Raw genomic sequence first — 14,389 nt, 5'->3', positions numbered from 1 at the left:
CCGACTCTGTGCGACCCCATAGACGGCAGCCCACCAGGCTCCCCCTCCGAGATTCCCCAGGCAAGAACACTGGAGTAGGTTGCCATTTCCTTCTCCAATGCATGAAAGTGAAAAGTGAAAGTGAAGTCGCTCAGTCGTGTCCGACTCTTCACAACCCCATGGACTGAAGCCTACCAGGCTCCTCTGTCCATGGGATTTTCCAGGCAAGAGTACCGGAGTGGGTTGCCATTGCCTTCTCCGAAGCTGGATCCTAGGTAACACTAAACCATTATTTAGAAATCCTAAAACCGAGCGGGCAGGAATGCATAATGATTCGTTTTTCACTTAAGACTTATTAATCACGCCACATTATTAGTGTTTTTAACACCAGATATATATTTACACATTTCCCAACTTTTACTGGACTTAAATCTTAGGGTGATGATCTGTTATGCCTGGAGTCCAAGTCCCCAAAACTGAGAGAATAAGACGTCCACAGCAATGCAAAAACATAAAGGGATTTTATTGCTAGCTGGAGCTAGGGCTCAGGTCTCATCCAGCGCAGTGGAATCCGACAAGAGCCCCGAGTTCTTGAGTAAGAACTGCTTTTATACAGGCGGTTCTTTGTCTCAGCAACAGTGTAGCTGGCGTGTGATGACTGGCTAAGCTGTACGCGTGCGTGAATTTTGAATCCTGCATTCCTATCCGGATTGGCTCAAGCTTGGCGCGGATGGGAACTCTCCTGATTGGCTCGGGGGTATAGTTCCCAGAATCATGACTCAGGTCTATGAGAATCCGACACTTTTAGGCCTAGTGCAGCTTGCTGAGCCTGTCATGGCTCAGGTTAGGTCCTAACATTCCCCCCTGTCTTTTGATCATACAGAGGAATCTTCCTCTTTATTTTGGGGCAAGGCCTGATATTGTTGCCTGAGTATGAGTAGTTGGACTGTATTGATGCTTTGTTTTAGGATACACGGGCCAAAAGTGAGTTTTAATAATAGCACTATAAGAGGGCCCACCAGGGTGGAAATCAGCGTTGTTAACCACGGAGACTGTTGGAACCAGGACTCAAACCATCCTTGTTGGGCCTCCCGCTCTCTTTTCCATTGGGCCAGCCCTTCCCTCACCTTGGCCATAGATTTTCTTACTACCCTGGTGAGGTCTGCATAAAAACAACATTCTTCTCCCAGAGCCGCGCAGAGTCCCCCTTGTTGTAGGAAAATCAGATCTCACCCCCTTCGGTTTTGTAGGACTACCTCGGACAGGGAAGTTAGTGATTTTTCTAGGTGACTAATTGATTGTGTTATGCGTGTGATGTCCTCATCTACAGCTGCCCACAAGGAAGTGAACCCTTGACCTTGGAGAGACAAGGCAGCTATCCCGGTTCCTGTTCCGGCGATCCCAAGACTGAAAATAGTTGCTTAAGTGATGGCTGTGATGGGTTCTCTCCTAACTCTTTTCTCTCCTAACTGATTTGTTGTCTCTCCAGCCCAATAGTTGTACATAACTTCTTCAGGGTGGTATAAGATTTTGGGCATTACAGCCACCAATATGCAAAACTCTCTACTCTGATTAAAAACTGATGCATGTAAACACGGAGTCAGCCTGGTATGTGAACAGACCCACCAACCTCCTGCCTCAGGCACAATCCATTTTGTTTTATCTAGTCTTGTAAGATCGGCTGTTTGGGCGCACAAGGAGGTCTTTTCAGGTGGAACAGTACCTAAGCAAAGTCCCCTTCCCCAAACTACTCTCATTGTGAGACCGACCCTACATTCTCCCCAGTGACATTGAGATGGATTTGTGCTGGTGGACAGGTTGTAAGAAACATTTAAGCTTATTGCTTCATAAAAGGGAGGGTAAAGAGTATAACAGAGCCAACAGGATTGAGTTGCACCTGGGTTAGAATGATTTAGGGCTGCAAAGGCTGCCTTAACTAGATCTCATAATGGGTCTGACGTTCTTAAGTTGGCGATGGAGGACAAGGGGCCGAGGGCCTCTGTTTCATTGAGCTGGTTCCCTGGCCGAGAAACAGAGGGCATAGGGCTCAGTGTTGCAGCCCCCTGAGTTGGGTGTGCCTTAATTACTTGTTGTGGGCCTGGATTTTCGACCTGATTAGGGCCCACACCTTGGGACTGGATGGGTTCTACTGTCTGGCTAATAACCAGGATTCCCCCAGGCTTAGACTCAAACCACTCGGCGTAGAGTTGGAGACCCCACGTCAGCCCGGAAACCCAGGACCTTTCTAGTTTAGCCGACTTCTGATTGAACATTACTTTCACCTGGGCAATCGGGTCCCAGCGCTGCTTCCAGCGCGGCCCGACATAGTTCCCGAGCAAGTCCTGGTAATCCCGGTCCCAAGGTCCGCGATAGGGTTGGACGAACGAAAAGTTGACCAAGTCCCGGTTCCCTACCTCCCATTTCCACCTGCCGTCATTGGAGGTCACACAGCTCCAGGACCAACAGAAATAATGTTGTGGCCCCCCACAAGTCGCCCAATTGTGTTTTTTTAAGTGTCCAGGGCATGCCCAGAATCCGAAGTTCGGGTCTGGGCCGCTGCCCAAGTAGTCTTTATAAGGTCTTTAAGGCTAAAATACATATCTGGCCACCACGTGTTGGGGGGGTGAATTCCAGTGGTCAAATTGAGTACCTCGTGAGTCAGTCCGTTCCGAAGTGTCCAGGTGATCCTGGCAGGTTGCTGCGGGTTGGAGTTGGCTGTCCCAGGGTCGAAGAGGACAGCTACCATCAGGAGGATCAAAGTGATTCGTCCGGGACCTGACGGATGAGTTTCATTTTTAGAGGATTGGAGGGATGCAGTGTGACCTTCCATTCTCTCCCGGCCGTCTCTTGTTCTTCTGGAGTGGCACGGCGCACGTGGTTACCGTGCACCCAGGGTCCAATGCCGTCGACCTGCAAGGCAGTGGGGGTAGTAAGAAGAACAACATAAGGGCCCTTCCATCTGGGTTCTGATGTTTTGGACTGGTGCCGTTTGACCCAAACCCAGTCCCCTGGGCCAATGTCACGGACAGGGACCGCCCCTTGTCCTGGCCCTCATGGGTTTCTTTGACCAAAGTCCAGATGTGCATATGCACCTTACTCAAAGCCATCAGAGCTTCTCGGAACAGGCGCAACCAAGGAGGCGGCTCGACTTTTTCTCAAAGATAGGGCATATGGGAGGGGGACCCCCACAAAAAATTTTAAAGGGGGTCAGGTTTAACTTGTAGGGGGTATTACGTGCTCGGAAGAGCGCAAAGGGAAGGAGAGTCACCCAGTCCCCGCCAGTCTCTATTGCCAGTTTTGCCAACGTCTCTTTTAGAGTCTGATTCATTTTTTCTACCTGTCCTGAGCTCTGGGGATTGTATTCACAATGTAATTTCCACCTGGTCCCCAGGGCTGAGGCCAGTCCCTGAACAATTTGACCTTAGCCAAATTTGTTGGTCTCCTGGCGGCTGCCCGCAGGCCGGCCCTAAGAGTCTGGCAGTACACTCGGAGACGCTCCCTACCTTCAGCACGCTCAAAATCCCAGTGGGGTCGCGTCAGGGGAAATCCCTCATCAATTAGATTAGGCTGCATGGTAGGTCTTCCGTCTACCCCTGGAACGTTTTTCCGTGCCTCTGACAAGATCTGCTCACGGTCCTCTGTGGTGAAGAGCACCTGCAACAGCTGCTGACAGTCATCCCAAGTGGGATTATGTGTGAAAAGGATAGATTCCAGGAGATCAATCAGGCCCTGGGGCTTCTCTGAGAACGAAGGGGTTTGGGTCTTCCAATTATACAGATTACTAGTGGAAAAGGGCCAGTATTGGAATGTCTGTTCTCCGTCCGGGCAGGCGGGCACCACCCGAACAGGGAGCGCCCGGACCGTTGAGGTGGGGGCCTCCGGGTCGCCTTCGTCTGCCAAACCGAGGACCCCCCCGGTCCTTCCTCGAGTCGCCTGGGCAGGGCCCCCTTCCTGGGTTGGGGCTGAAGGTTCGGTGTCCCTTCGTGCTCCTCCGGAAGAAATCTGTGGTACCTGAGGGGGCAAAGGCAGGTGTACATAGTGGGGTGGGGAGAGATCGGTTTCCAGGTCAATTAGATTAGGATATAGTGAGGATTCCTGGAATACTGGCTTCGCCCAGCTGTGGTGATCTTTATGCTCTTCCTCTTTGGATGCCTCCACGACAAGTACCTGTGGGCCTAATGAGGTAGGGGATGGGGAAGTAAAAGGTTTCAGCCAGGCTGGTGGACTTTCCACCAAATCTTGCCAGACTAGGATGTAGGGTGTTTGATCTGGGTGTCCATATGGGTCGGAAGCGAGCACCTTCTCCTTTACCGCTCAAACGATTGGCAGGCTAAAGGTCCCCTCCTGTGGCCAACCAACATTAAAAGCAGGCCACTCGGAGGAACAAAAAGTTACTAATTTGTTCTTCACCAGCACCGACAGATTCCGTGCTCTAGACTTAAAATCAGAAAAATGGTCAGTCATAAGGGACAACGGAGTGGAAGTCTCTTGCCCCATGATTACAGAATAGAACACAGGAGACAAGACGCACACACAGAGAACAGTGACAATGCCGGCACACACAAAGATGCACGAACAGAGGAGAGACAGACCTCGGCGGAGAGCACAGTACTAGGTCTTCCTGCCCCACCCCCACCCAAACCTTCCTATCCCTCGAGGTTACCTTACCGAAGGGCGTCCACTGCCCACCAGATTCGGGATCAAGAGAGAAGCTCTCTTCCCCGCAGAGCCAGCTGCCTTCCAGCGGGTCTGCTGGGCCTCAGCCTTATGCTGGCTAGAGCGACTAGGTCGCCCTGGACCAGACCTGACACCGGTGTCCAGATACCTTTCCTCTAAATGAGGAAACCCCTTCTACCAGGAGGGTGTTATTCTTCTCAGTTAAAAGGGATCCCGGATGAGCCCCCAAATGTTATGCCCGGAGTCCAAGTCCCCAAAATTGAGAGAATAAGACGTCCACAGCAATGCAAAAACATAAAGGGATTTTATTGCTAGCTCGAGCTAGGGCTAAGGTCTCATCCAGCACAGTGGAATACAACAAGAGCCCCCAGTTCTGAGTAACAACTGCTTTTATAAAGGCAGTTCTTTGTCTCAGCAAGCGTAGCCAGCCTGTGATGATTGGCTAACGCGTGTGAATTTTGAATCCTGCATCCCTATCCGGATTGGCTCAAGCCTGGCATGCATGGGGACTCTCCCGATTGGCTCAGAGGTATAGTTCCCGGAATCATGACTCAGGTCTACAAGAATCGGAAACTTTTAGGCCTAGTGTAGCTTGCTGAGCCTGTGATGGCTCAGGTTAGGTCCTAAACCCTCTCATGGCTCAGATTAGGTCCTAACACTACTTAGCAGTGAATAACACTGGAACCACGGTGTTGCATAAATACATGCAAGTCTAAGACATACCTGTACACTTGGGTACGTACCACGCCTTTAACAGTTCCAGAGCCCCCTCGGCCCGTCTACGCAGCTCCCTTGGGCCTACAGGGCCGAGGTGGGGGGCGGGGGAGCGCGGGCCGCCGCGGAGGGGCGAAGAGGGCCGGCCGCGGCGGAGGGGCGGTTTCCTAGGCGACCGCTGAGCTGCAAGTGCGCACGCGCGAAGCCTGGCTGATGCAACCTCCCGTGCGCAACCGGGTCTACCGCGAGTAAGGAAGCCGACAGGGACCTGGGCGCGGCCAATCGGCGGCCGCAGGAAAGAGCGCGGAAGGGCCCGCCCCCGGCCCGGCGAGTGACGTCAGGCGGCGCGGGGCTGGTGGCGTAGCCGGCCGCCATCCTGCGTCTAGTCAGCCTGCCTGGAGCGGTGTTGCCGCGGCGCTGGCCCTGCGGCCATTTTGAGCTTCGCTTGCACCCGCTTGCCCTCCCAGACCAGCCCTTCCGGGGTCGCGCTGCTGAGGGGAATCTCCACGGTCCGTGCCTTCGAGGAAGCCGCCGCCGCCGCCGCCGCCGCCGCGGAAGGGCTCCTATCTATGGTGGAGCGGCGCGGGCCGGAGTAGGGCCCCTTCACGCTGTCAGGATGGATGTCGCCTTGGCCGCCGCGTCTTGTGCCCGCCGTTCCGGACTGTGGCCCGCTGCCCGCGGCCGGAGCCGCTCTCCTTGTTGGCTCTTCTGCTGGCCCGGGGGTCGGCCTGGGGCACCCACTCCGCCGCTAGGGAAGGCCGAGACTGTGTAGGGCCTCGAGCTCCGCGTCCCTACCTCCCTGAGAGACTGCCGACACCGGGAGATGGAGCCGGCGGCGGACGGCTCGCGGAAGCCGGACCCCCGCTTCTGGCTGCCCTCCTTCTTCCCTCGGCCCTCGCGATCAGGCACGTCCAGGATCCGCGCACCGCTCGCCCCGGAACCCGACCCCAGGCTGGCTCCCAGCCCCCCGCCCGAGGCCCAAAGCAGTTCCTGGATGCAGCTGCTTTCCCAGCTCCTCGCGCCGCTCCCGGGCTTGCTTCAGAAGCTGCTGGTCTGGAGCCAGCTTTTCGGTGGGATGATCCCTACCAGATGGCTAGACTTTGCTGGAGGCTACAGCCTCCTGAGGGCCCGGGAGGAGCCTGCCGCCCCCTCGGCGCCCAAAGCTCTGAGTTCGCTGCGGCTCGACCCCTCGGCCGACGCGGCCGCCGGTCCCCTTGACTGGCTAGAGGGGGGCCTCCACTGGCAGTGCTCTCCCCCAGATCTGGAATTAGAACTTAAAACCAAGGGAAGAGCTTTGGATTCCGCAGCCCATGCTTTTCTTCTGGAGCAGCCGCTGTGGGGAGTGGAGCTGGTGCCCCGGAGCGTCCAAGCGCGTCTGTTTTCTGACCCGGAGCTTGGCCCTTCACCCTCTGGACCGCTCAACGTTCAGCGCTTAAGCAATGTCAGTGTCGTCTCCTATTTGCTGAACCCCTCCTATCTGGACTGCCTGCCCCGGGTTGAGCTGAGCTATCAGAGCAGTGTTGGAAGCTGCGAACTGGTCGATTTCCAGGCGCTGAGTCCAGAGAGCGGCTGCCTGGATGAGGCCTCGTCTTATCCCCAGCCGCTCAACGCAGAGATGGCTCCCGCCTCGTGGCAGGGATGTCCGCCTCTTTCTAGAGAAGGCCTGCCCGAAATCCACCATCTCCGCATGAAGCGGCTGGAATTCCTTCAGCAGGCCAGCAAGGGTCAGGCTTTACCCACCCCTGACCAAGATCATGGCTACCACAGCCTAGAGGAGGAGCACAGCCTGCTCCGGATGGAGCCGAAGCACTTCGGAGATAGTCCGACTCAGTGTGTTCCTGCTGCTGGAGCCGTTCCCGGAACCGCCCAGGAACCCACTGAGGAGAAAACAGAATTGTTGATTAGAGAAGTTTCTTTTGGATTGGAAAGACAGAGCCCCTCGGGAGGCATTCCGTCTTGTGAGACTGGACAGGAGCTTGGAGAGGACCAAATAAGTGTAGTTGACTCTCCAGACATAGACGATGACCTTCCCATTTCTGCCAGACCAGCCTGTAGTAACAAGTTGATAGATTACATTTTGGGAGGTGCAGCCAGTGACCTGGAAACAAGTTCTGATTCGGAAGATGAGGATTGGGACGAAGACGTTGAGGATGACGGTTTTGATAGTGATAGCTCATTCTCAGAATCAGACCTTGAACAAGACTCAGAAGGGCTCCACCTTTGGAACTCTTTCTATAGTGTGGATCCTTATAATCCCCAAAACTTTACAGCAACAATTCAGACTGCTGCCAAAATTCTTCCCGGAAACCCTTCTGATTCAGAAAAGGATTTGTCTGACAAGTCTGACCTAGGGAATTCTCCCCACACTGGAAGTCTTCCCGAGTCTCCTGATCATAATTCTGGAGATGATGATGACTGGGAATCTAGTGCAGATGAAGCAGAGAGTCTCAAACTGTGGAATTCTTTTTGCAATTCTGACGACCCCTACAACCTTCTAAATTTTAAGGCTCCTTTTCAAACAGGGAAAAATTGGAAAAGCTGTCTTGACTCAGAGAGGCCATCTGAGCCCATTTCTGAGTGTCAGACCTTACTTTCCTGTAAGGGGCAGCTGTTAGGGAGCCGGGAAAATAAATGTCCAGACTTGGTACAGGGTGTGTTTCTTTCTCGAGAAAGACACACACATATCCGGAGAAAAAAGGTTTGTTTCTTTTATTATTCCTGATAATTTGTGCTTTCTGTTTTGATGTGGGAAAGCATGAGTTTCCTGGAGCCATAATAGGGCTTATTTTTTAGGAAAGACTCCAAGCTCTTACACTTCCGTTGAAAAATGATCATCTCTCCTTTTCCCTCATGTAGTGTTGTTCCTGTCTGATTTGAAGGTACCAGTGTATAGATGTTAGCTTGAGAGTGCTGTTTTCTTTTGGGTTGGCAGCTCAGGGCTGTTTCCCTTCAAGTTTCAACTTTTCACTTTTTTTAAGGAACAGAAAAATTAAACTTTGTGTGTACATGATTCAGTTCTAGAGATTGAGAAGGTCCTATTGTAGCAGTAGAGTTTTGTGGTATTAAGTGATGTCATTTACAGACAGTTACTCCTCCAGTCTCAGGATAACTGTTTTCCTGCCTCTCCATTAGAACCCAAAGGGATGATGGTACCAAGTAGCGAATCATATTTGGTTGTTTGCCATGAAAGAAAATATTAGTTTCAGCACTAAAAGCATTTGGACATTAGGAATTTTGATTGACAGTAATACTGAAAATAGTATTACCTTTTCTTAAGATAGCAGTCCAGGTTGTCATTGGCCCACTATAGGTTAACCATTTGTAATTATGATGGTCACTTATTTGGTTTTCTTGAGTAGTTGTTTCCTATTCTCAGGCTAGTCTTAAAACTTCATGGAGCATTTATTTTACTCTTTCAACACATTCCAAAGGTAACCTTATTTGGGGAATCTTTTGAATTGCCTTTTTAAAAAAAATTCAGCTGAGGTTATTAATTGAAGAGAAATCCCCACAAACAGGGTATCTTTTATTGTGGAGCAAAAGTTTCTTTCATTACCTTTACTTTTATTTGGAAAGATAAAGTCATGGGTGAATTATTATTGACCTCAAATTCTGCTGCAGCAGAGATTCAAGTGGAAAGAACTGTAATCCATTGGCTCCAATTGACCAGCTTAATCTTTGAAACTCTCCCTAGGGTAGAAAATGTCCCTAAATGGTGGTATTCTTATGTCTTAGCTGTAGACGCAAAATAAGGCATATTAAAAATTAGATTTTAGTTCACACTGTTGTTAATGCTGTCTTAAACGTTTTTCGCTATGTTTTTAAGAGGCCCCTGACAAAATGGCCTGTTTAGTGAATAGATAAACAAAGTGAGGCAATGGAATGAGCACTTGGCATCTAGAGACTTGTGTTCCCTGCTTTTAAGTGGTTAGGGCCAGCAGATTTAGGAAGATAGCCGGAGCTGGGGAGTAGCTTGACCTCTCATGGCTTTGACTGACTAATTTATAGTAATAATAATAATGGCCATTGTATGAATTATTGCACGGTTTAAATGAGGTGAGTAGATAAAACTCATAGTTGCTTTGCCTTAAGTGATAACTCTTGCTTAGGGATCTCAGCCCAGCCTCATGTCTCTTTTTAGCTTGCTCACTGAGTGAAAAGTGAGATGAGTCAAGTAGATGTTACTATTACTATGCACTAGAAGCAACATTTATAAAAGATTATGTCTGGAATATGGTAAAGTTATTTATAACCTCTGACTACATCTCATTCTTTAGGTATATGGGAATAATGGATAGTTCCCAATTCTTAGAATGAGGCTTTCAGATCTGGGAATGCTTTATTAAATGGCAAACATGGTGCAGATTGTGGAGCCGGGCTGAGTTGGAGTCCTGATTGCACCCCTGGAAGCTGAGTGATTTGAATGAGTCAGTTTACCTTGGTTTCGTTATCTATACAATGAAGATGATGATAATACATACCTTATAGGGTATGTATTTTTAAGTGAGATGAAAATTGTTAAGTACTTTGAAAAGAACCCGGCATATGGTAACCACTGTATAAATGTTATTTATCTTGGTGATAAAATGAATGAGTAATGCTAGAATGCAATATTTAGTAAGGTGTTACATATCTACTAATTGTCCTCGGGGGTATTCCTTGGCCTGATGTAAAGGGAATGAAAGTAGCCGGCCACAGTGGAATTAGCTGATGTAAGTAATGAATGTACTTTAAAACAAGTTTTGACATTTGGTGTTTGATATCTTAAAAAGATACTTCTATATTAGAAATTGAGTAGGGATTAAAAGGAACTGTCACTTACCTGTGATCATATATGTTGCAGTAGTCACAATTGCATGTATATATGGTGATAGGTTAATGAAGAATACAAAGAGGGTTTTTATCTTAACTACAAAGTCTCTTATAGTAACATAACCTTTTGCTAAGTCACTTCAGTCGTGTCCGACTCTGCGCGACCCCATAGACGGCAGCCCACCAGGCTCCGCCATCCCTGGGATTCTCCAGGCAAGAACACTGGAGTGGGTTGCCATTTCCTTCTCCAGTGCATGAAAGTGAAAAGTGAAAGTGAAGTCGCTCAGTCGTGTCTGACTCGTCACAGCCCACCAGGCTCCTCCGCCCATGGGATTTTCCAGGCGAGCACTGGAGTGGGCTGCCACTGCCTTCTCCAGCATAACCTTAAAGATACATTTTGTTGCAGTTTGAATACTAAGTAACTTTTTCTTCTGTGTTCTGTTTATAAAATAATTAATATAATACTACTACTACATGTTTATGATTCAAGAATTGAAAAACACTGAAAAGTTACTTTTTTTAAAAAAGAAATAGAAGTGAACTTTTGTGCTGTAATAAAAGCATTCAGGAATATATTTCTGAAATACTTAGGAAACATTTGTCATTTTGGAAGAGTGTACAAGTTTGTTTCTTTACTTCTGTTATATTTGAGATTAAAATTACTCTTATGTTTATAGGTAACCTTCCTTGAAGAAGTTACTGAGTATTATATAAGCGGTGATGAGGATCGAAAAGGACCATGGGAAGAATTTGCACGGGATGGATGCAGGTTCCAGAAACGAATTCAAGAAACAGAAGAAGCTATTGGATACTGCTTGACATTTGAGCACAGAGAAAAGATGTTTAATAGACTCCAGCAAACATGTTTCAAAGGACTTAATGTTTTCGAGCAATATTAAGATGATTTGACAGCCTCTGGCCCTAGCATACACTACCTCTTACTTGAGAGGTTACTTTTAAAAACAAAAGTTGGCAGCTGTCCTTCAACTTTTTCTTAGAGGATGTGCAGCTTGGATCCAGTGACCTAGTTTAATACTTTTTTGCAACATAGCCCACTCAGAAATGTCCAGGTTTGAAGCCAGGCCCTGAAAATGAAGGATGAGATGGTGTGATTTCTAATCCTCCCTTTTTTGTTTAGTTGGATCTGTTCTAGAATGTTGTTTGCTTGCTGAAGTGAAAAGGGGACCTTTTAAGGTGTAATTTTGCACTTTAGAAACTTATTTTCTTGGGAAACAATATTTATAGACTTAAGAGCCCATTTCCCATTCTAATTTAAATTATGTGCACCTGTCTAAAAACTCTGGGCTCTCCCCTCCCTACAACATTCTGAAATTATTGGGCTGTTACGTTTTCTCTATATTCAATTTGACCCTTCTACTTCAGTGTTAAGAAAAATGATTTTGTATATACGACCAACTTAAAGTACATTATTGTGTGTCCTTTTTTTTTTTTTTTCCTGAAAATGACTGGTTGAAATCTGTGGTTGGTTTTTATTTCTAGGTTAAGTCCTACCTAGGAAATGTTTCCAAGGACTGCCACAAGAATGTGCAGTACTTTCTGCTACTTTGGGAAAGCTGCATATTTCTGCCAAATTTTAACATCTGATATATTTAAGTTCTTTGTAAACTCTTTTTTGGAGAGGATTCTGTATATGTTATTGTAATTTCCACTTGAGTGGTTCTTCATGTCTTCAACAGGTAGAAATTGTTAAAAGATTCCAGAAAGTAATAATTGTGTCATAGTTGCTTTTAAATTTAAAAGCTTAGAATTTTCTTAGGAAGAAGAACAAGAGACATCTCAGAGCAATTTGGTTTTGTTGTATATGCTTTCAAAAGAAAACCAGTGTTATTAATATCATGCCTCAGCACCGTCACTTTTATAACTTATCAGGGTGATACTGTAAACTTGGAAATGGGCAGTTCTGAATTTTCCAGTTTGAAGTGTAAAATATAGGCTTCAGTCAACATCCAAGTTTATTGTGGTGTTCTTTTTTAATAGAGAAGTAATGGCAAGGCCTATAGTTTCAGGAAAGATCTATAGATTTAAAATATCTTCATCCCAAAGCTTACTTTTGAATTGAAGTTTCTGCAGTGACTGATTGTGTTTGGTTTAGTTAGCACTACATGATGTGGGTCTGTTAGGTTGAGGGAATATTAACCAACAACTTTCTGGTCTGTTTTTACGTCACATGTCTCCTATTACCAGTGAAAGCACGAGCAGAATAGATGACCTCTTAATTTTGAAGTTGTTTCAGAGTGAGGACAAATTTTTCATCAGAAGTGCTTGCAGGATTACTACCTCCGTTTATAATCTACCTGGTCATTGTTTTTTTCTATTTGGTTTGCTCTGAGAGTACAACAGCATAAAACTTGGTCAGATTTTTGCAGAGCTCTTTTTCAGTGTGTTTTGTGCCCCTCTATTTTAGGTAATCATAGGGAATGCATTTTAGAGTCTGGTGTAACACCATGGAAATGCTAAGTTTCAAACATCAGCTGTGTCAGTTGGAAAAAAGGTATTACTTGCCTAGAAAAGAAAACTGAAAATGTATAGGCATTCTTTTAAAACCAGACTGAAGTATACTATTTTATTTCAGAGACTTAGGTTGTGTTTTGGGGTTTTAAATCTTGCACCTCTGCATATATGAAAATAATGGGTAATCTTTACATTTACTAGGCTTCCCTGGTGGCTCAGATGGTAAAGACTCCACCTGCAGTGCAGAAGACCTGGGTTTGATCCCTGGGTCAGAAGATCCCCTGGAGAAGGGAATGGTAACCCACTCCAGTATCCTTGCCTGGAGAATCCCATGGACAGAGGAGCCTGGCAGGCTACAGTCCCTGGGGTCACAAAGGCTCAGACATGACTGAGCGACAAACGCTTTACATTTACTGGATTTTGGAGAATTGTTCTCTTGAGATGCCAACTTCACTACTCCATATGTAAAAGCTTGGTGAAGAATTCTTCCATGTACTACCCTCCTTTAAAAGAAGTGATCAGACAGTGATGAGAAGGACCACAGGGACCATTTTAAAGTTGGACAAGAGAAAAACAATTCTTAGCAGTTTTGTCCAGATCCTAATTGTTAGAACAAAGTTAAAACTTCAGTCTTAAAAAGAAAATCCCTTGGAAGTTTTAATTGAACATTTTACACACTTAAAGTCTTGCAATGGTGCTTTATGTATCAATGTAGCATATGAAAGGCTTTGTGCAGACAAGTAAACATTTCCTTTTTTAAGTGTTAAAATGTGATAACACCATCTCGTCATCTTTAACTTGAAATCAGAAGTATCAGATTTTATTTTTTTATGATTTAGGGAAGGTGAAGTTAGGGGACTAAAAGACTTCTAAGTTGGCTTCAGATCCAATGATTTAAATGAAACCAGTTTTTGTTGGGATTTTATAAAATTGTATATATAACTGTTAACCTGTAAATTATAATAAATATATTTGCAGTTATTAAATGTTATGTGATATTTTGGTTCAACTTAATTGTTTTTGGAGTTACTGAGCAGGAGTTTCAGAATTAAGTCAGGTGTTTTTGTAGAAGCATTATAAACTTAAAAGGTTCTGTACAGATTTATGTGGTTTAAAAGGTTATGTGACATGGTAATTGTTCTTCAACTAACTGAAGAGGAGGAAATGGTTAAGGGGGTAAATATAATTGCAAACTACATTTCGATATTAGATAAGAGAAGTTGGTTCTTAGAGTATGAAGTGCCCTTCTTAGAGATGGGATTCGATTCTAAAACTTGCCCCAGCTGTGTACTAATGCTGCAAAGAAAATAGTGAGATAGTATTCACAGAACCATCCATTCTGAAGGAGATCAGCCCTGGGATTTCTTTGGAAGGAATGATGCTGAAGCTGAAACCAGTACTTTGGCCACCTCATGTGAAGAGTTGACTCATTGGAAAAGACTCTGATGCTGGGAGGGATTGGGGGCAGGAGGAAACGGGGACGACAGAGGATGAGATGGCTGGATGGCATCACTGACTCAATGGACGTGAGTTTGAGTGAACTCCCGGTAGATGCTGATGGACAGGGAGGCCTGACATGCTGCGATTCACGGGGTCGCAGAGAGTCGGACGCAGCTGATCTGATCTGATTCACAGAAGCAGTAAATTAATATGCTGGGATTAGCATAGTGTTTCTCCTAAGTAGCTGGGAAGTCTGCTGCTTTATTTTGTGCAATATCATTAATGATAACTGATA

The 14,389-nt window shown here is 46.6% G+C and overlaps 1 protein-coding gene and 1 long non-coding RNA gene across 3 annotated transcripts; one reads left to right on the top strand and one right to left on the bottom strand.

The window, feature by feature from the left end:
- Positions 482-5,602, bottom strand: LOC102191260. 2 transcript variants are annotated; one of them, XR_001296611.2, is made up of 3 exons: positions 5,380-5,602; positions 3,483-3,990; positions 482-2,889 (listed from the first exon to the last, which is right to left on the bottom strand). It is a non-coding gene; the product is annotated as an uncharacterized LOC102191260 (long non-coding RNA). The 2 variants fall into 2 exon arrangements; XR_001296609.2 differs by lacking the exon at positions 5,380-5,602 and having other exon boundaries at positions 3,483-4,636.
- PPP1R15B (protein phosphatase 1 regulatory subunit 15B) lies at positions 5,739-13,666 on the top strand. Its single transcript, XM_018060015.1, has 2 exons — positions 5,739-8,068; positions 10,860-13,666. The coding sequence occupies exons 1-2, from the start codon at positions 6,194-6,196 to the stop codon at positions 11,079-11,081; spliced, it is 2,097 nt and encodes a 698-aa protein (XP_017915504.1). The 5' UTR covers positions 5,739-6,193; the 3' UTR covers positions 11,082-13,666.

The sequence above is a fragment of the Capra hircus genome, chromosome 16, assembly GCF_001704415.2.
Source record: "Capra hircus breed San Clemente chromosome 16, ASM170441v1, whole genome shotgun sequence".
NCBI lineage: Eukaryota > Metazoa > Chordata > Mammalia > Artiodactyla > Bovidae > Capra > Capra hircus.
The sequence above is the reverse complement of the archived record's forward strand: the minus strand, read 5'-3'. Positions and strand labels throughout refer to the sequence as shown.

What these genes read in the sequence shown, in the direction of transcription:
- PPP1R15B (XM_018060015.1), top strand. Translation starts at nt 6,194, where the DNA reads ATGGAGCCGGCGGCGGACGGCTCGCGGAAGCCGGACCCCCGCTTCTGG. An exon ending in CACATATCCGGAGAAAAAAG is followed by an intron (nt 8,069 to 10,859) that starts GTTTGTTTCTTT and finishes TTATGTTTATAG; the next exon opens with GTAACCTTCCTTGAAGAAGT.